The 23,468-nt window shown below is 31.7% G+C and overlaps 1 protein-coding gene across 1 annotated transcript in view; it reads right to left on the minus strand.

Moving 5' to 3' along the window:
• The window catches only part of LOC123670176 (semaphorin-2A-like), a 60,199-nt gene extending 43,437 nt beyond the window's left edge, over positions 1–16,762 (minus strand). Inside the window, exon 1 of the mRNA XM_045603685.1 lies at positions 16,627–16,762. Within this exon, the coding sequence (XP_045459641.1) occupies positions 16,627–16,762 (136 nt within the window). The remainder of the gene's footprint in view (positions 1–16,626) is intronic.
• Between the last annotated feature and the right edge of the window lie 6,706 nt (positions 16,763–23,468).

Below are 23,468 nucleotides of genomic sequence, written 5' to 3' on the forward strand. Positions count from 1 at the left end.
TAACTTACATGTACAAGTATCTACAACACATATTGATATTTCAATTTAATAATTGAAGGCACTTTTCGATATGCATGTAGGTACAATAAAATACAAATATACTTTATTGTACAGTAGGTACTTACTCCTTAAACGAAACAAGTCAACTTGCTTGGTAAACACGAGATATCTTTGCACCGCACTCACCGGCTCAGTTTATCACTTCCGTTAGATTACCGCGATCGCGCCTCGAGGAAATCCAATACAAAATATCCGCGAATGCATACAATAGACTACGATGTTATTTACATACACGTTCTTTCGCAGAAAACACAATGGAGAAAGTTAAATTTTAACTGTATTTTTTTAGAATAATAGTGTTTTGGACTTCTTAAAGCGCCTGGTACACTTTTGGGTAGCTTACTTTATGGTACTAGTAAACCAAAAAAAAATTATTGTTTTATTTAACACTATTACATAAAAAAATAAATTACAATGAACCTATTAATATTTCAAGGAAACAAAAAATATAAAAAAAAAATACTAAAAGTATTACAATTGGTCTACAAATAATCTTTCATTACCAATATATTGAAGCTGAAGAGATTTTTTTGATTAAACGCGGAATATACCGGGCGAATCGAGAAAAAATTTCTACATACCTAAATCAGTTTGACGTTGGTGTTGACTATGAGCGTCACGCCGCCACTTGGTGCAACAGAATATTAACTTTAAATATACGATGTTTTAATGTTAACCATTTTGCCAGGTATCGACACTCAATTGTTATCACAAATAATAGTGATTTTTACTCTTGGTTAATTTAAAATGTTAAAATTGTTCTCCGAACAAAGTGAAGCAGTGTGGCTAATTAAGCTAATACTTTTGCTACACGAAGAAGAGGTCTTTGCCCCAACAGTGGGAATTTTTTAAACTGATTCATTCGATCAATTCTCAATTGGGTGAAACCACGAAGAACGTGTACTTATAAGTGAAAAACAAAAATATTTTAATGTTATCAATACTAAAATTATAATCAAATTAGAAAAATTCCGAATTAAACCAATTATCAAGAATACCGCTACGAAATAAGCTCTAATACAAAATCAAGAAATGTAATTTGTTTTCTAATGTTTACGCGAATTTTACTCATTTAATAAAACACTTTTTTCGGATTTTATCGCGGTTTATTGTTAACTTTTGATTCCCGACGTTTCGGATACTTTACAGCAACCATGGTCACGGGAGGACTGTCCCGGAGGACTGTGACTGTGGAGGAGGTCCTCCCGTGACCATGGTTGCTGTAAAGTATCCGAAACGTCGGGAATCAAAAGTTAACAATAAACCGCGATAAAATCCGAAAAAAGTGTTTTATTAAAATGTAATTTGATTTCCCTTTAGTAAATCCTGGCAGATTCACTCATTTGACTTTATTTGTATCGTTTGTTACCCGCGCACTCGTTGGAGTCTGTCCAACAGTTTTACACAATCATTCCACTCAACTAAGCGTTCCCATAAACATAAGCCGGCAGGTATGAATTGCACAAAAAATTGGAAATAATTGCCGTTTTGCTTTTATGGGTTGCTTTTACTCATGTTCAACTTTTAATTTACGATTCTTTATTTTTAATTCCCAGTTGAATATATGTATTTCGTTAAACTATTCGGCTTTAAAGTGTGAATTTAATTTTTATATCTCATATTATTTAATAAAACGTAGGTACATAAAAGTATTATTAAAAACGAAGTGTGTACAATACTTGAAGTAATACTAAAAGAGGTCCATCGTTGGTTTCAGTCTTTGACACATTCTCTAGGTGTCATCACGTTATACTCGTGCCGAGCTCTCGAGCTAGGTCGTATTCCTGAATGAGTGTCATGTTGCTGGTCTTATCGACCGACAGGCCAGCTGATGTTCGAATACCAAATACAATACCCGACTTTGGTATAACCGATAATGCAGTATGTTCTGATTCAAATACGTAACTATACAAATACATCACCTGTTTTTAACTATTTAAAAAAACTAAAAACTGTTTAAAAAACTACGATCCTTTTATGATTTGTACACTAACTTAATTGTATATTTTATTATTTTTGTTAGACCAGCCTTATAAACATATACATCTTACATACTCTTAAAAACACAAGTACAGGTAAACATTTAGCAATTTACAAATAAAATCAAAGAAAAGTTGTAAAAGATAGACAGACAATACTATCGGTACTCAGGTTTATCTGCATATACAATAATGTTTAACAACGAAAGGTAAAAAATTAAATGGTGTTTCATATTTTTCAATTTTTTTTCTCTTATTAAAATTTGTCAGTAAATTTAGCACGTTTAATTTTTACCGTCGGAAACCTCTACGCAACAAAGATAACGCTACTCCCTGTAACAGCAGTCATAACTAATTAAAATACATTAAACAAGTCTTAATGAGTTTTGGAACACGATGTAATTGTATTCTTGTCTTGAGAAACGCACGTGTTTCAAATAACATTGTACGTACAGAGTGATTTATCGCGGATAGAAGGGTTCAAGCCACGTCAGTCACTCTGAAGTGTCTGTCAGTTCGATTTACACAAACCGCGCGACTGCTTGCGATTTGCGACGCCACTCGCCCAATAAAGCCCGTTTAACTGTACCTATACAGGAAATCTCAGCAGGGTTCAAAGCGTTATTAACTTTCTACATAATACATTTTACATCTTAAAAACTAATTGTTAACAAGTAACGTGTATTGAAATGTTTGACAATGTAAAACTATAATAAAATTTGATTAATGATGACAATGCAATGAAATGCAAATGAATCGACGAAACAACAATAATAAAGATTAAATCTCGTTGCGTTGTGCTCGTAATGGGTATTCGACGCTCGTTACTGTTATTTTAACTGGTATTAGATATTTATATAAAAGTTAACAACGTCCCTGATTCTGAGACCATTATCGCGAAGAGAGAAAATTTATTACTTTGTTATGTCGAATTATAAAATCGTACAGAGTTTTATTGATATATATGAAATTCAAATATATATGAATTATTCATATATCATATCGATCTTTTAAAAGAATAAAGCTTTGTACGGAAAACTTCTAAATTTCCGCGTATATAAGTAAAGAATTCAAAGTAAAAGACAAAAATCCTTGTTCTGAATTCTTTTATGATCGTTTATTCAAACGATCCGCTTGAAAGATCTTTTTTAATGTAGCGCACTATAAAATAGCTCCGCATCTAATGCACCGATACCAATAGGTAATAGCTGTTTATTTATGGCTGATTTAATCGGGGTAATAGTGCTGTTAAATTAAATCCTTTAGTTGTATAGTCATCAAGTCTAATATTTTACTTATTATAAGTTATTAATATATACTTAGTAAATGTAGGAGATTTATTGCTCAATTGATTTACCTGTTGAGTGTAAAATATACTGAATATTATAAAACACTATAGTTCTTTTGATTACAAAATTAATCTCCACAAAAGTTTATTTTTGTCAAGCGTGATCTCTACAATAGATGCTATATTATTAGAATAAAATTATTCTAAGAATTTTAACAGGATGTGTGGCAAGCAAATTGGGGTTGTAATACAAGACGACCCGCACGATTTTATCCGTAGGTTTGGTTTATGGTTTTATTTTCGGTTACTGCTCTGCTTCTATGAAATAATCTATACTAAAGGTATAAAGCTGAAGAGTTTGTTTGTTTGTTTGTTTGTTTGTTTGTTTGTTTGTTTGAACAAGCTAATCTAAGGGGAATTCGAATTGAAAAATTATTTTTGTGTGGTCCATTTACCGAGGAATATATCGACACCAGATATGAAGAACATTGTATCTGATTTTGTTATGTTTTGAGGAGAGCGTTTTACAATTTTGTTGTATTTAAAATATAGCCAAGTGATATTAAATAAAGTCGCATCTGTAATGAATTGTTCTACTATTATTTTTGCGTTCTGTAGTATGAACTTGACCACTTTGTGTACATCAAACAGAAAGCTGTTATTGTTCAAGTTGCAATGATTAAGAATGCGATTTTTTTAGTTTAAAAACATTGTATGAACAGTTCCAATAATGTAGCATATCAACTTAATGTAATATACATAACTTGCCATGATATTGAAATTTGAGTAAATAAAAAATGGTACCTATTTGTTATCACAATGTTACTGTTTTCAAAGAATACTAATATTTTATATATTTTTATTTTTGTGACTGAAATTACAAAATTTTTTTAGCTGACATCTGGATTATCTTGAATTACAATGATATTTTTTTTTTCATTTAAAAATCGTTCTAGTGTTCGTATAAATACGGTTCCCAGATTGAAAGATACCCTTTTTCCCCTCAGTATTTTGATGGTATAGTTAGAAAATATTGTTTCATTAGTTACAATGCTCTTCATATCAGGTCTCGACATATTATTATATATTGTCGACTATACAATATTTTAGTACATTTTTTCCTGAAATTTACGCAGGTGAAACCGTGGGGCAAAGCTTGTACCTTAAGCCAAACTTTTACATAATGACATCTAATTCTAAAAAATAATTATTTACATCGAACCGTTCCAAGACTCAAGAGCTCAAGAGCTCTCAAACATACAAAAAAAATACCTTTATTATATTAAAATAGAATAAAATATTTATAATTTCCGTTCGATTTTAAGGAGCTGAAATGAGACTATGTTTTAAAAATAATAATATATTTTATTATCATCCTAAAATATATATTTACTTTTTTTTGTCGCATCGATAGTTTTTATTCTTTATTTCGCTTTTAATGTAGAATTTTTAATACAAGATTTATAATTAAGTAAATAACATATAATAATAATGTATCTACAATTTTATGTCAATTACAAATTTACATAAAACTTTGGAATTCATGGATTAAAAATACATAAATCACAAATATTTTTAAAAAATTTAATTTTTAATAAACATTAATACAAATCAATATTTGAATAATTTAAAAAGAAAAAAAAAGTAACACCTTGCCATCGTAAAGAAAATTGTCAAAAACATAACTCTAACTACTAATAACAAACTTTTGTCTAATAATGTATTAATTATCGTAATAAAATTTTATTTATATGTCGTAATAAGATTGTTGCAAATTATAAATGTATCTTCATTTTTATATTCATACGTATTGTATGAGACAATTGTTATACTCTTCAATTCCACAGCTTAACAAAGTCGTTTTAATCTGGATTTTCATCTAAATCTACTCTTAGGTTCATGTTACATATAGTGGTACGGAATATTGCATTGTAAATAGTTTCAAATTAGGGAGATAAGATCGAATGAAGTGAAGGCTGTCAGAACGATTTCTCGGCCTCCGTAAGGTGCGACCACACGCCTCGATGATGCGGTCATTGTTGCCTCACTGACCTCATACATATATCTCTGCCATTTCTATGTGAGCACAAAGATTTAATTACATGCGTATCTTTTGCTCTGAGATTTATTAGAACTTAAGAGACTGGTTCTCTAATAGGAACAAAAGCTTAAGACACAGCCTTAGGAAAAAATAATTTGACTACTCTCCAACACTTTTCCAAAAAACCCTATGCGACCCTAGAAAAAATATATATTCTATCAAGAGAAGGCCTCTGTCCAGTAGTGGGGTGTTATGGGGTGAACTAATCAATCAACATACAACCCAAAAATATTTTTCAATAAATCAAAAACAATTTATTACTCGTGATTATATATTAGTGACTTTATACATAAATGTAACGGAGCGCTATCTTTAGGTATCAAATTTTAATTTAATTTAATGAATAAAAATAAAAAATAAAGTATGTAAAGTAGAATAATTTTTATATTTATATAGTAAGTTTTACGAATTTTTTGATTGTTTATAATATATGTATTTAGTTCTACATACAGAATGTCTAATGAAAGATAAAAATATTTTATCGTCGTATCACATATTTAATTTAAAATAAAATTACATCGATAAAACCAGACGAAGACAATTATAAGTTTCTAATACCACAGCTAAAATATTGACGACGCAAAAAAAAGTTGCGAGCCTACAAAAAAAAAAATTACAAATACAAAACCGTTCACATTACGAAAGACACATTAACAACGATTTATTTAGAAGTTTTACTGCAAATGTGAGCTGTCATAATATTTTATTATTAGTTCTTAAATTTATTTAACATAATAAAATATTTGAGGTAGAATTGATTACTATACATTTTAAAAGAGCATTATTAATGTTAAATTACGCTTCAATCTGTATAATAATATCCCATTGCTGGGCATATATCTTTCCCAATGTAGGAGAAGAATCAAAGCTTAATCCTGCTCCAATGTGGGTTGGCGGATATGTTCCCACTATGAGCAACGATCGCTATCAGGCGTACATGATAACAACCGGGACCGACAGCTTAATGTGCTCTCTGAGGTTCGGTGGGGAGACCCATAAGAACTGCACAAACACCCAGATCACGGCAAACATCTGCATAGCCAATACAAATGTTTGTCATGTGCGGGATCGAACCCACAACCGCCAGCGCAACTGCTACAAACCACCTCTGTGACCGTTGTACCAACGCCTCGTCATTTTAAATTACTGTAGTTTAAATATTCTTCTTTCATAGGACTATATTTTTGAAAAATGATAGGCGAAACTCAAAAAAAATTATACGTGAGAGTGGGACTAAAAAAAATTAATTTCAGTCAAGTACAAGTAGAACTCCATACACTCGAGGATGAAATGAAATGTAACTCTATGTAGAGTCTTTATTTATTCGTTTAACTTTTAAACCCTTTTTATTTGTTAAGACTTACAAAGCGTCACAAGTAATCAACCAAACTTACCACTTATATTATGTACTAAAAGTTTAATAAAAAGATAATTGTGTTAGCTCACAAATGAAAAAAAATCATCATCAGATTTCAATCAAATTTAATCAAGTAAATACGCATTATTACATTTAACTCGAAAAGTACCAGTCAAATCTCGATTAAATTTAAACGGGACCACATGACAAGTACCGCCTTTAGATTAAAATAAGAATCCTCGAACTCGCTCCACCCAGTAAAAAGTTATAAGATAAAATACATTAAAAGTATTATCGAATCGAGAACCTCTTTTTTCTAAGTCGGTTAAAGTAAAGCGTTCATGTGTACGCACGCGTACATCTATATAAATAAATAAAATTGGAGTGTCTGTTTGTAATATTAAAATAAATAATGGACGTATACATGGTACATAAACCAAAATAACATTTTTTCTGTTTGTCTGTTTGTTCCGGATAATTTCTAAAACGGCTGGACTGATTTTGACGGAACTTTTACTGGCAGATAGCTGACGTTATAAGGAGTAACTTAGGCTACTTTTATTTAAGAAATTTATTTATTTTATAACTCTGTGATGATGATGATGATGATGATGATGATGATGATGATGATGATGATGATGATGATAGCTCTGTGAACTGAACAATAATTGTTTTGTTAAATTCCACGCGGACAAAGTCGCGGGCACTGCTAGTATTAAAATATAATAAATATTTTCATAGAAATTAACAAACTATACCAATTTCTCTTAGAATTACTTATTGTAGTATCGTGCAGAAGCAAATAGACTAGCGACATCAATGTTGGGGTGATCGCGATTAACTCATCACTCGTCCCGCGGTGACATGCGCTAGTCACCTAAATTACCCGCTCAGACGTGGCCGCTATGCCCTCGCCCCGAGCTTAACAGATTAGATTTGCAACTTGACTATATAATATATTTATAACTGTTATTCATATATTTAGTGGAATACATGTAAGTATTCACTACAGAATATAGTTTATGGGGCACTAGCTAAGCTGATAGACTTTCTCCAGTTTTATGAAGTGAACGTGAAACGTCAAACGCATGAATATGAAATAATACTTACGTTTACTGCGATTTTATAAGTTTCCGCACAATTTTCTTTATTTTTCTTTCATCGTTTAAACCTTCTACGAAGTATATACAACTTAAAATAATGATTGGGTAACTTAAGGTTTGGCAAGACTAAGGGAAGAATTCATTTATCAACCTTAGGAGGGGACCTGGTGACTTATAGTACAATTATTATATATATAACCTTTTTTGAACACCAGTCCTTCGCTAATCGTGTTGTCAAACTTTGTCAAACAGTGTTTATTGAGTTCACCAAATAAGGTTAAATTTTGGCTAAGAAGAACTTAACTTAACTTGCCTCTTAAATGAGTCACGTGAAGGAGCTTTACCGATGGACTCGGGTAACGTATTCCAGAGACTAACAGCAGAAACAGCGAATGAATCAGACAAAAAACCCAGACCGATGAATAGAAGTCGAAAGAGATAGATTATTTAAATTTAAATTTAGGTTCATATACGTTTTGTAAAAAGATTTAGATCTAAAGTACCTAAATAAAATCATTTGATTTATATTATAGATTATTATAAAATTACATAATTTTTTTAAAAAAATCGTACATAAATAAGTAATAAATAAATTTTGTATTACTTAAATAATTAGTACAATTTAAATTGAACACAACAGACATAAATTTTACTTTAATAAAGTTATCAACACGATGATGTAAAAATTAATAGGCTCGAGCGAACAAGGTAACATAATATAAGCTTGCTCAATAAATTGAGTTGTTAATACTTAAAAGATATTATAGTCGAATATAGCTTAATCAATTACTGTCGCTACATGAATTTCAAATTATTATGGTTAAGGCAATGGTTGAAATGATAGTGTTTTGTTTATAATATTATGTATAATAGGTACTTAATGTACAATAAACTCTACCGTTTATTCACGTTACACACTACACAAAGAACACACACTCATGTAACGCAAAAAACTGGTATTATTACTAAGCAAAAAATCGTCTGTGTTAATTTTAAAGTTACTTTATATAGTAAGAAGTCAACAAATAGAAAATAGGAACGAAGTTCCTTCGGGTAGTCACAATTTGAAAAAAAAATGTTGAATTTTATATATATTTTCTAGTTCTTGATTTTTTTTAATTTTGTTGATTGGTTTTTAATTAAGTACATAAAAGTATTTAAGAAATTTAGTATTTTAGAAAATAACAAATACCGTAAAATAAAATAAATCAAACAAAATAATAATAATAATTCAAACTAATAGTTTGAATTATTATTATTATTATCGCTTAATAAGCGAAATAAAAAAAAACATATGGCTTTATTTATTTTTGTCGAAAGTATAAAATTACATAAATAATTTAAAAAAAGTTTACTAGTAATATTTTAGTTTTACAAACGTCATATTATACAGTCGTGTGACTGATATTACGTCACTTCCGTTCTATATTCCGTTATATATTATCAATAACTGAGGTAGGGCACAGCAGGAATTCCCTGCTCAAAATATGGAGCGGCCCGACTGGGGAAGTACCTCGACCTTATAGAAGATCACAGCAAAATAATACTGTTTTCAGACAGTATTGTGTTCCTGTTGGTAAGTAAGGTGACCAGAGCTCCTGGGGGGGGGGGGGGGGAGGAATTGGGGATTGGGTCGGCAACGCGCTTGCAATGCTTCTGGTGTTACAGGCGTCTATAAGCTAGGGTAATCGGTTACCATCAAGTGAGCCGCACGCTTGATTGCCGACCTAGTAAAATAAATAAATAAAAAAAAATTCTTACGGTTTTAGTATCACATTTTTTTCAGTTCGCTCCCCCAGCCAAATGTCAAGCCTGCCGTAAGGAACTTCGTTCCAAAAATACCAGCGTTTAGATAAAATAGGTTACAATCGCAGCTATTATTATAATAGATGTAAAACGTACAAAAGATTATTTATAACTATATTATACTATCTTGTTTATAGCTCAATTTAGCTGAGCCGCGCGCACACCGCGCGCCGAGTCAATTACCTGCGTGAGCGCTCGAAGCCGGTTTTTAGTGATCCCGCGCTTCACAGCCTGACAACTGGAACCGATCAGGTATTCATAGCTTTTTTGCTTCTCGTGACTTCTTACAAACGGACTCCTTAACGAATCCTTGTTATAGTAAAAAAGGTGAACAAACCAAACGAGTTAACAAAATATACCGATCAACTTTTTTTGTAATAAAAATAGGTTAAAGTCAAAAACGCATAAGTATCGCAGCTGAGATCGGACTATATTTGAATATACACGTCTATTCGATTTTTTTTTTGAGTAACAATTTCTAAGGTAATGTTTCCAAAATATGTGTAAGATCGGATCAACTCCGCCTATAACGCCTAAAACAATTTTAGTAAATGGTAACCATGAAACTATTTTGATAAATAACTTTAAAAAAAAAAACAAAAATCTTATGAACTAATTATATAATAATATCCAAGGGTTAGTTCGGATTTATGAGAGAATATGCAAAATTGATTAGTTTTATAAAATTGCACAGAGCAGTCGCGTTATAAGTTGAAGTGTCAATCACAAAACAATGACCATGGCGTTGTGAAACACATTCTATGTTATCAACACTAAGAATGTCTCGTAATCATCATGTGTTAAGGGTCCCATATTTCGCAGTATATATTAATTGTAAGATCTTTGTCCGATCGCACTTCACGAAATATTAAAGAATTTAGCTTCATTCGCAAAAATGAAACGTTATCATTTCATATAAAAGTTGTCATTAGAATTTGCCTAAGTTAAGGTCATAAAGAAAAGAGAGTGGATTCACAAATATATATATAGATTAAACTCCTGAGTCCGCAGAAAATATTTTAATATGATGCCTTTTTTATGCCGACGTGTACGCCCAGGCTTGGAGAATGCTTGTTACTTGCTAATGATGGCAAATTGTCCCGTCTCGCCTATAGATGTCCGAAAAGAATTCAGTCCAGGCTATTCGTCTCCTCAAATTAAATATTACAGAGGCAAAAAAATGCTCTTAATGTCGTCAGAAAAATGAGTTTAATCTGAATGAACGCAATTTGCAAAAGTAACCCACATTATACATTACAAACCGGTTTCACTATTATTAAATTTAGCCAGTAAAAATATGTCTCTTCGTCTCTCATAAATTTATTACAATACACAGTAAATAATATATTTTTTTTATGTCACTAGGTCGGCAAACAAGCGTACGGCTCACCTGATGGTAAGCGATTACTGTAGCTTATAGACACCTGCAACACCAGAAGCATCGCAAGCGCGTTGCCGACCCAATCCCCAAACCCCCCAGGAGCTCTGGTCACCTTACTCACCAACAGGAACACAATACTGCTTGAAAACAGTATTATTTTGCTGTGATCTTCTGTAAGGTCGAGGTACTACCCCAGTCGGGCTGCTCCATATTTTGAGCAGAAAATTCCTGCTGTGACCTATTTCACTTAAATAAAATATCTTTGATTAAAATCACGAATATATATATATATATATATATATATATATACGTATATATCTCGGACCATTAATTTGTATAATACTGCTGTACATATATTATACATGTACTGTACATATGCTGTACATGTACCTATTATACAAATTGATGATTCCGTAAAAAACTAAACGTCGCTGTTACTAAAAAAAACTTTATCTTTGATTTGTTAATAATTTCTGAAATGTTACATAATAGTTAGATAAACTTAATTAGTAACATTATTAGGTTAATCTAGTATAAACCTAAAATTAAGAGTATTGATAATTTGTAAGTAATATTGCATTTGGATTAAAACAAAACCCTGATAAACATAATCAATCGTGTGTTGGTTTCAGCTTGTCTGTCACAGTCAATTTGCTGCAAATCCTTTGAATCGATTTATTTGAATTTTGAATGTTTATATCGCTGTTAACTTATTGAAACACACGTTCAATTAACTGGCTAACCAAATAGTTAATGAAAGGTTTCATTGAACAATGACACTCAACTAAACACCAAAGCGTCGATTATGCGACTGGCTTAAATTGTAACTTGTATTAACTTGTCGACTTCAAGCTAACTGGTTAAATATCAATTTGAAATATGTTTTCGAATTTATGTATATTTCGCTCACGGGAAACTTTCACCTAATACTTATATGTACACATGACAAATATTTTACAGGACATCGTTTTCATATTATTGTCTAACAAAAAAGAACCAAAAAAGTACCTACATCATTGATTGACTCAACACCAAAACCGGGCGTATAACTGAATTACGTTGTTCAATGAAAGGTCTAGCCGTCCAATTGAACGGCTATTTTAACCAGTTGAATCGAAATATATATATGTAAACCAAACATGGCAGTGAAACGTTATAAAATGGATTAAGTCCATTTATCAAAAAAGAGTTTTGCTAACTGAACTACTCTATCTTTTCTAATACAAGCTGCCAAACACAATTATGTTCATGTAGAAAGAAATCATCTGGAAAAGTGATATATAACTGCCCAACGTGGTGACTATGGGCAAAACACATGAGTTCACGTTATTTTTGGCGTAAACTTGTAGAGGCCTATGTCCAGCAGTGGACTGTATAGGCTGTAATGATGATATAAAACTGTAATTGGCTAATGACTGAAAAGCGATAACTAGAATTCATTATCAGAGCGATAGTAGCGCAAACAATTGTTTTTAGAATTTTTGTCTGTCTGTATGTTTGATCCGGTACTAAGCGAAAATTCAAGCAAAAAAAGCAGAAAAAACAAAGTTTCACAGTGTGTCTAACTAAAACCTGGTATAGATTTTATTTTTATACATCGTTTAGTAATTTTCTATAAGCAGTTGCAGTGCAATCGAAACGAAACAGGTATAGATAGCCCCATAGCAGCGGCTAAAAGCTAGTCTTAATTATTTCAACATAAATAGTAAAAGAGTGTTATAGGTATATATATGTATATATATATATATATATATATATATATATTACAGTCAAACTCAGGGTGAAAATCGAACCCGCAACCCTCGGAGCAGAAAGCAGGGTCACTAAAACAGGGTCATTTCAAACTACGCCAACGGCTAGTTAAATATAAAAATCATACTAATAAAAACCATACTTATACATTTCAGTCCACAACCGATGTAATTATTCACCTAATGAACTATCTCCCATTATAATATCGTAAACTCAATGTGTGACAAACGCGATAAACATAAATTCTTTTAATTTATTTTCTTGCAATACTGAAACAGTCCCGGTTGTCCCAGTCCCAGCTATTTTGGTTATTCTTTAACATTTTTATTTACGTTGACATGTGCTAATTTTATCCTTTGTGATACAGACTTTATAAGCAAACGAAATGCATCTTAGGCTAAAAATCAAATCGTTATAATACTAAAAATACGTGTCTGTTATCTATGTATGCGATGACTAAGAGACCCAAGTCATCTATTATTAATAACGTCAAAATGTCAGCACTACACTGCCCATATCGTTAATTAAGTACTAAAAAAGATTTAATAATACTATGTGCTAATTACGTGGACCCCCCGCAGATAGTTGGCCGAGAAGTTGAGATCGAAATGGACTGGAGTTCGCGTGAGACGGAAACATATTTTGCCACATGCGTTTGTATTATTACTCAATGGGTCTATACGAACAACTACTATTAATGAATACGGAATAAATTAACGCAAGTTATTAAGAGAAATAATTGACATAGTCAAAAAGTCAAACACAGCTGGCCCAATTATTTTTAAAAAGTCTAAAATCTTTTCAGCAAGCAAATAAACGCAAACATTTCATAGTAAACTTCATAGTCCTTAACTACATATATTTTTGAAAAAAAAAAACTGCATATTTTAAGTGATTTTGCAATTAGAAATCTACGAAGTTTTCTTTTTTTAATTTCTATTCATATTAATTAGCTTTTACTGAGAAATAGTACTCCAATTAGTACTGAACTTCGACTAAAACTAAATACTTAAAAGTCAGTTGTTTTCTTGAGTGTATATACTTATATTCAAAATAAATGATTGTTTAATTTTAATTAAACATATAACTATTAAATGAGGATTTGGATATACTAAAAATAAATTTTAACTTTGTGCACTTATACTATTTAATGTACTAAATATTCTAATTCCAAGTGTTTACTATAGTTTTCTAGTTGGCTAAATCTAAATTTTATTTCCTTCGGAGTTAGTCAAACGGAAAATTCATACACACATTGAAAGAAAAATGATATTATTGTAATAAATTTAAATTAAAACTAAAATAATATAATTTAAATTAAAATAGTTATTAAATAAAAATAACGTCCATTAAAATCAGTTTACATATTATATCAGCATTTACTATAGATGTTAATTTATACAAAGTGAAGCATTTCATTATGTAAGTTTGTTATAAAGAATATTATGTCATGCTATTTTGCTGGGAGCCTTATGTAGAAATTAATGAGATCTGAGAATTTAATAAGATCTCTAAATATTAAATATATATTTTAATAGACAAAAGTTTTCGGTGGTTTTTATGGGTGGAATTGCAGTCGAATTTTCAAATCGTTTGTAGCTTGACGATTCAAAAACACTTGTGAAATTCTAATAAAAAAAAAATACTATTTCATAGAAAACCTTTATTTGACATGCAGTAGAACATGAATTTAAATAAACGTAACATTATGTAATATACCGCAAAATTCTCATCTCTTTACAAGTGTGGTAATCCTTTTCAGATTAGTCTTGATTTAAACACAAAAACTGTTATAATAAAATGTTATGTTTAATTACCAGGGCCTTCAACAAATTTGTTTACCAAAAATAGTATAAAATCACTATGAAACCGTGACCGCTAAGAAACATAGCGATGGCTTTTGTACTAATCGAAAGTGAAGAAATTAGCTCTACAATTGTATTTTGCGTACAAATAAAAATGATAATTGTAAATAAAAATGTGTGTATATTATTGTGGTAAGCGAAAAACTCGAGCACGGCTGGACAAATTAGATTGATTCTTTTTCTAGTTTTCTAATTATTTGTAGAAGAACTAGAGAACTTTCTCTCATTCGCGTTGAATCGTTTGACAGAACAACCGCTCTTATCTACATTTTCATTTTATTGCTTTCTTTATTTTTTTCTTCAAACTTTTTTAAGATTGCGATTTTTAGATAGTTTATACTAAGTAAATATGTGTTTTTACATGAATAAGTATAAACTAATTGGTATAAATTTAGTGGGGGTCTAATAAATTAAATAAATAAATTACATTTTCAATATTACTTTTTTATCTATAACACCTTTTCATCACATTTCATATAGTCAGCTATAAAGCTAACATAAAGTATATAAGCATTCGTAGCTTTTATCTAATCGGGGACAAAATTAATCAAGTTACGAACTTTGTGCAAAGTGAATTCATCTATCTATTAAATTAATTCATTAATCCGAGAATCCCTTTATATGCTAGTACGTATTTATGAAGTCAGTAAAGTTAAGGTTTAGTATTATTTGAATTATTCGTTTAAAAATAAGTGCTAATATACTTATTTTTAAAATTAAGTGAACTTTAAATAAGAAATTGACTACTTTAAAAAATTAAATTTTACAAAACTAAACCTTGGTTTTCCAATGTGTTATTGTTATAAGATATGAATATTCGCTTATTTTAGTAGGGTAGCAATTTGGAATAATAACCCTATAAAGGTTATATAAAAATGTAATAGTTGGGGCTTATTTATTTTAAATAACTAATATGTCGTCGTGGAATACCTATATATCTAATACTTACCTAAGTTATTTTGACAATCTATACAAATAAATAAAATTGGAGTGTCTGTTTGTTAATATTAAAATAACCGTTTTTTACTAAATGCATGTGGATATATACACAGTACATATACCAAAATAACATTTTTTACAAATTTTGTCTGTCTGTCTGTTTGTTCCGGCTAATCTCTGAAACGGCTGGACCGATTTTGACGGGACTTTCACTGGCAGATAGCTGATGTAATAAGGAGTAACTCAGGCTACTTTAATTTTATATTTTTCTATATAATTCTGCGAACTGAACAATTGCTTTTTTGTTAAATTGCACGCGGACGAAGTCGCGGGTACAGCTAGTTTGAAATAAGAAAAGAAAACTGCATTTTTTTCCACTTAATGTTTATACTAATATTTATTTTAGTTAAAATAACAGTTGAAATGACATAATAAGTTAATTTTCCTATACTTTCGTACATAATGTGCAGTAAAAATATTATTATATATTTTTTTCCAAAATACGCCAATATTTATTACTAAAATATAATTCAATATTATGTATGTGTTATTTATTTATTTAATGTACATAAATGTGTTAATACAAATAATAAAGCAAAGTAAAAACTTATCTTGAATTTAATACAGATAATGTATGTATCCGTTATATTATGCTCAAGTAATATTTAAAATGTTTTAAGTGAACACAGAGATTTTAGATACAGGTGAATAAACTTTTGTATGTTGAATTAGTTGAAGTAGTTTGAATATTTAACAATGACTAATGTTTGGCAGATAATGAACGAGCACTTCCCTCGCCTGGTATTATGTATATGATAACGAACTATGCGTCGTTGTTGACTGTTATCAACGATTAAATAGGTTCTGAGTAAGTACTTGAAGTGTTATTAACTAATGTCCTCAAATTTCTTCAATCGACTGTTATAAACTTGGAGATATCAATTTCTTTAAATTATCACAGAAAACAGTTAAATTAAAATGTAGAGGGGACTTACCACGATGGTGACGGATACGATGATGCGTAACCGGACGGCAACAGGGCTGTTCTTGGTAAGTGGTCCAAGAGTCGGCTAAAACTGAAGCGAACACAACCCACATCAGCCCCGCGACCCATTGCCCCTGGCCGGCCATCCCGACCTGTCCTACCTCTCTGGGCACATTCACCTGCACAGCTACACTAACTAAAGTTCATACAACCTATTAATCATATACGATACATCAACAATCGTTTCCGGTAATATCCAACAATGTTTGCCTGTTTACATTACTCATCTAAATCTAGTCTCGGCGAGATTACGCTTCCGTCCAAATCATTCGAGTTGAACAGACTTTTTATAATTAATCACCGGTGTCGTGCCACGGCCTTGTTATCTCATATCAAGCAATAATCTCTTCGGGAGGGTAGACTTCGTATAGTTCCCGTGATTTATTAAGTTCGGTATCGGCGCGATCGTCTCTACGTAACCCGTCACGAAGCCGGCGTGACGTGCGGTACCGCCATCGCAACGACGAGAACTAAAAGCCGGCGCGGCTCACGAGACAATCCGCCTCAGCCAGCACTCACGCTGTACGCTTTACACCGCCCGCTCGAGACACGAAACAAAATACAACGGTCGCATCGAACCTAGCTCTACCCTGTAATGTATATTCTTTGGGTGAGACAAGGAAAGTATATGCCAAATCCTCTCGTACTAATGTAGGAAATCTTCGACGAATGAAAAAATTCGCTTGCTTTACTGTTCGTTCAAGGAAAAGTTGTAAGTTAAAAAGTTTTGATAATATTGCCGATACGAAATCTTCGAATTTACGTAGGGGGATTGACTATGCAGTGACCCTCGGTATTCTTGTGAACATATTGTAACGAAGGGGATTCTGTCTATAAAACGTAGTAAATTTACCTAATTTATGTTTTCGTTAGGATACGCACGAAAAACTTTTATGTTTGTAAGCACGCAAAAGGAAGTTAACAGTTTATTTTCTCTTTATATTATATGTTTATTAATAAGTAACCTACTATGTGTGACTCACGAGTAGACATGTGTGCATCATAAATTACACAGGGAATTCTAAACATCGTCGTTGCAACGTCATCAATGGCATAACGCCGCCTAATTTATTTACCGATGATATTTTGCCTCGAAGACAAGATAATTAACACTAAATAACTTATCATAGTTTAATTTTTCATTTTGAAAGATTTATAAGCAACTTCATTTTGATATTATAATTTTATATTGAAAAGATGTTGTAAATGGATAATGCTTATAAAAATAATAAAAAGTTACAGTTAAATAATTGAGATAGAGCTTAAACGGTTATAAGATTTGTATGAAAAATTATATGGCCCTAAATTATTTCAAATTATAAATGAAACGAGAAACCAAATGTCATTTTAATATGGGTTTAGCTGTACGAGATTTAGTACAGGAGGGTAAGCATTATCAATTACTCATGCTCTTAGCTCCCAGGAGCAAGCCCTCGGCCCTCTGAACCTACCGGCTATCCCTCTTAACTCCTCTTAATCTTAAATAACTTCATTATAACCAGATACTACTTTGCATTATTTAATAAACAAGATTTTAGGTGTGCACAAGTTCGTTAGTATAGATTGCAAAAGGAAAGATTTGTTAAAACTATGGCTTATTTCTTACTATTAAGCATGTCTACAAATTTTACATAAATAAGAAAAAAAATTTCGGAATAATCTTTAGTTTATTTCGATTAGTTTAATAGGTTATTCTGGAAATAAAAGTTCGTTATTAAATAAAATTGTACAGGCTGTATAATCTTCCAATGGTAATACAAAAAAAAAAAATACAAAAATTAACTAAATATTATACAAAATATAAGTAAGACTTTTTTTAACCGACTTCCAAAAAAGGAGGAGGTTCTCAATTCGACTGTATTTTTTTTTATGTATGTTACATCAGAACTTTTGACCGGGTAGACCGATTTCGACAAATTTTGTTTTAATCGATAGGTGGTGTGTGCCGATTGGTTCCATTTAAATTTATTTGAGATCTAACAACTACTTTTCGAGTTATATCTAATAATGCGTTTTTACTTGACGCTTTTTTCGTCGACCTACGTTGTATTATACCGCATAACTTTCTACTGGATATACTGATTTTGATAATTCTTTTTTTGTTGGAAAGGAGATATCCCTAGTTTGGTACCATGATAAGGAAACCAGGATCTGATGATGGGATGCCAGAGAAATCGAGGGAAACTCTCGAAAATCCGCAATAACTTTTTACTAGGTGTACCGATTTTGATAATTTTTAATTTAATCGAAAGCTGATGTTTATCATTTGGTCACATATACATTTTATCGAGATCTGATAACTACTTTTTGAGTAATCTTTGATAACGCGTAGTTGCTTGACTATTCTTTCGTCGATCTACGTTGTATTACTTGTCGATGTAATTGAAGTCGGTTTTTTTTTCGTTTGCGAGCTAACACAATTATACAGATTATGCTGGACTAATACGAAACAGTACAGACCCTACATGTATAACTCGGACAAAAGTCAATACTATCTACGTGTAGATTGGGAGTAAAATTCCCCACCGTGGTCTGCTGCCTGCTAATGATTATCTCTCAAAAGAATAACGAAAAAACACAAATTGATAAAATATCCAGACTAGGAATCATTATTGTTAATTAATGTATGCGTATAGATATAAGTATCTAACCTGAACGGGCAATACAATCTGTAACATTATTCGTTAATTTTTTTTTTAAACTTTTCTACCGTTACAGTCGTCGAATAATTTAGGCTATATCAAATCAGCTTTATGAAAAGAAATAAAACTTAGTAAAACTTCATTTAAACAGAAAAAAAATTACGCAGGTTACTGAATATAAATGAAGACCTTCTGAACCTCATATCATATCTCCTCATAAGATGAAAGGTGAGATCTATATCTATCGCTATCGCTTTCCATTTTCATCAGTACTTCAAGTTTTTCAATAAAAAAACTTTCTACGATGCGATTTACATACGGTATGGATTCATTTATTTTCCAAAAGATTTTTCGAGTGAAGCGGTGAAGGTTTTCGGTGTCCATTAATGAAAAAAGGTCGTAGCACTCTCGTCTCTTCGGCATCGGACCATCCACCACTTGAGTTTCAATATTTTAGACGTCAGTTTTGTTGAATCGTAAGATGCTCTTCGGTAATAGGTCACTATTAAATTTTTCCAATATAAGACGAAATTATTCCCGCTAAAACGAATTCCAATATTTCCATTTCAACTGTTTTTAAGGAGATTCACTTTGGGCTGTGTCTGACACCTTCATTTCATAGAAAAAACCTCCTACATAAATTGATTTAACAACTTTACAAGTTGAAACAAAATTAACATGCTTTGCATAAGCTATAGGTAAAATAAATATGCATTGATTCAGCCTGTAACATCTTACTGCTGGGCATTGGCCTCTTATTGCTTGTAGGTTAAGTATTGGAGCTTAATCCACTACGCTACTCCACTGCTGGTTGGCGGATATGTTCCCTAGAATAAGTAACGATCGCTATAGGTATTTATGATGAAAATAAGTATACATACCTACAAATAAGGAGTGTATTAGTCTTCATACATATTACAAACATTTGAAAATCGCGTACAAATAATGTTGCTGCAATAATTCTCGGGAATCGATAAAATATAATTTGAAATTGAATGACTGAGTATAAGTGACTTCGATGCTCGTGACTGAATATTGTATTAGTCTTTTTACGTTCTTCCTTCGCACACATCTTTACATAACTCGTAACCTGCATTCGACCGTAATTTTCTTTCGGTGTTGCAGTCTCGTAGTCGTTTTAGTACTAGTGGAGAACAATAATTCCAACATAAAACAAAATAACACGCACGCCGAGTCGTAAAGCATGCAGTATAAACAGAATATAAAGTTGTGCTGGGCGCTTAATACATTCAATTCGTTTTTAGTGATGGTTTAAGAAACAATCTCATAATTGTGTAACAATAAACAATTCAACCATAGTCGTAGTATAATACTCGTTATACTTGCTGTATTTACGAAAAGGCACGCCCTCTTTAAGAGAGATCGCAAAACCGAATCACTTTTAATAAACTGATATTTTCAGTAGTCATCACATCATCATCATCATCACAGCAGCTTATCGCAGTTTAGTGCTGGACGTAGGTCTACCCAAGTTCGTACCAAACATCCATTTTTAGTACTAGTTCAAACAACCATTAGTAAATGGTTCTAAAATAAATCGTGGTATAGATTTAGCTAGTATATAATATGACATTTAAATGCCTTTTCTTTCTTTAAAGATAGAATAACATTCAATCGGCCGTTGTTATGTAGTCTCTGATCGGAACTTGATAACATTACTCGTATTGGTATTATTAAAAATAATATAAACCAAATAAATAAATAGATTATCAGAGCAATGACTTTATCAAGGTTTATTATGATTAGATGGGCATGTCCGTAAACAAATGGCTTGCGATAAAATTGCATCTGAATCTGTAACCTCATTGCCTCCAAGTAGTCACGCTCAATTGGAACTGTTTGTTTAGAATAATATAATAGATGCGGCCAGTATCTCGAAATTACTGAAAGTAATAAAATGCCGCTATAAAGGGTATTGAGTGAAACTGGATTGTGACTATTTTATGAAGCTTCACTGGTGCAATGCTGAATAAAACTAGACACTGTCCAAAAAATTCGCTGTTTTATTTTAACGCCATTAAAATATTTACTTCCTGTTTTTTAAATCTGTTCTTGTTAGTTCAGTGTGGCATATATTTAATACATCATTGTCATCCGATAAAATTTTGACTAGATCAATATTTTATAATATTAAAAATATATATATTTAGTAGAGACTAAATAAGAAAAATTGTTTTCCGTGCGGCTAGTCTCGCCTCATAGAAAGAGAGCAAGCGAGACCGGAGAGACGCGGGTAATTGATGAAGCGGACGTGAGGCCTCGCGGTTAACCTCCCCAGACACCTCCGACAGGAATCCTATCTGCCTCTGACGTTTACACTAAATGATATCAATTTAATGCTGTACTTATTAAACGCAAATGTTTTAATATTTTACTTTCATTTCAATTGTGTTGCATTGCAATGTAGGCACATCCCTTAATCATCTTTAATTGCATCTAGCAAATAAAAACACAAGTTCACATTTTAGCACACTATACTTAGCTGTTTTAACCGACTTTCTAAAAAGAAAGCTCCTCCTTCTCAATTTGATTGTATTTTTTTATGTTTATTTTCCTCAGAAATTTTGACTGGTCGGACCGATTTCAAGGATATTTTTTAATTGAAAAATGTCATGTCATGTGGGCCATTAAAATTTAATTGAGATCTGACAAGTACTTTTCGAGTTATATCTAGTAATGCGTATTATTTACTTGACTATTTTTTCGTCATTTCATTATTTCAAATAATCTAAAATGTGAATTACAGGACAAAAGTAGTCATTTTATCAAATATAATAATGACAGTGATTTACTAAATACTACGCGTGTGGTCGTATATTTTATGAGTGCAAAATTAATTATACCGAGCGCTGTGAGCTCTTCATCATAGGAGTTTAATTCAAAACTGGACTGCATAACAGGATTTCGAGTACGAGCAGGGGATGCGCTTCGTTTAACAATATTTACATGACTAATAGGCCTCAATTTTACATAAAAGTGCAAAAGCGAGTGTACTTAGGCACACCAGCGAAGTGGTCCAATTTGCATGTTTTATGCAGCGGGGAGTGATGCGGCCGCGGCCGCGGACTATGCGCTCGTATAGGCTCTTTGAAATTTTTATACGCTATTCCCACAAATCGGACATCGCTGCATTTTATACGTTATACAGCTTTGAATTTCCCGTTTATTCTATCCCTGGTAAATTAGTAAAAATAGAGCTTTACTTATATATATGATTATATGCAAAGCCGGATTATTCATTTTCGAAGTTTCATTGATTAATTATGATATTATTCTAATAGTAGCTACACTTTTCTTGGTATACCTTTATACCTAGGGAAATACTAAAAATATCATAAAATTAATATTAGCCATAATAGGTAATCGGTACATTTCCATTGCACAAAATGACATATCTGAGAATTGGTTGTTAACGCGGTAATTAAATAATTATCTGCAGGCGATAGTATTAATTTCGCATTCAAAGTTTAGTCCCAACTAAACAAATACCTCTGTTATAAAACGGAGCATTATTCACGCTCCGTTGAGCTCTTCTTTGTTATAAAATATCATAAATGTAATAGGTCGTAGTATTCTGATTGCCGGTATTTTTATCCTCGTACGAGTATGTGTGTGTCGGTAATCGCTAGCAGTGGACGAATGAAACAATTTTTAGTGAGGAGCCATCGGCCGCATGCAGCTCTGCTAAATTGCATTGGTGCTTTTATTGCAAGTATGAATACTGTAACTCGCGTTAGAATTATTAGCTGTGTAACAATGTGGCCATTTTATTTTCTGAATATGTTTGAAAACGAAAATAAACGAATGCCTAGTTAAACCTATATGCTAAATTATACACTTATATTTTGTACACCATTTATTAGGACTTCCTAATATCTATGAAAGTAATTAGAAGACTGGATGAATCAGTTCCTTGATCGTGCTAATCTAACGAATTAAATCAAACTCGGGTGAATCTGTGAGAATAGTCTATAGTCTAGTCACTCAAAATAAGACTATAAAAAAAGCTTTTGTGAAAAGTGTCAAAAAACTTCTATCACTACTACAAGTAGTCTTTTGTCAAGACATAGCACAAGATTTTACCGGCCTTTCTTTTTGGTCTACTTTTTATTTTATTCGTCAAAAACAT

This window comes from Melitaea cinxia, chromosome 4 (genome assembly GCF_905220565.1).
Source record: "Melitaea cinxia chromosome 4, ilMelCinx1.1, whole genome shotgun sequence".
NCBI classification, from domain to species: Eukaryota; Metazoa; Arthropoda; class Insecta; order Lepidoptera; family Nymphalidae; genus Melitaea; species Melitaea cinxia.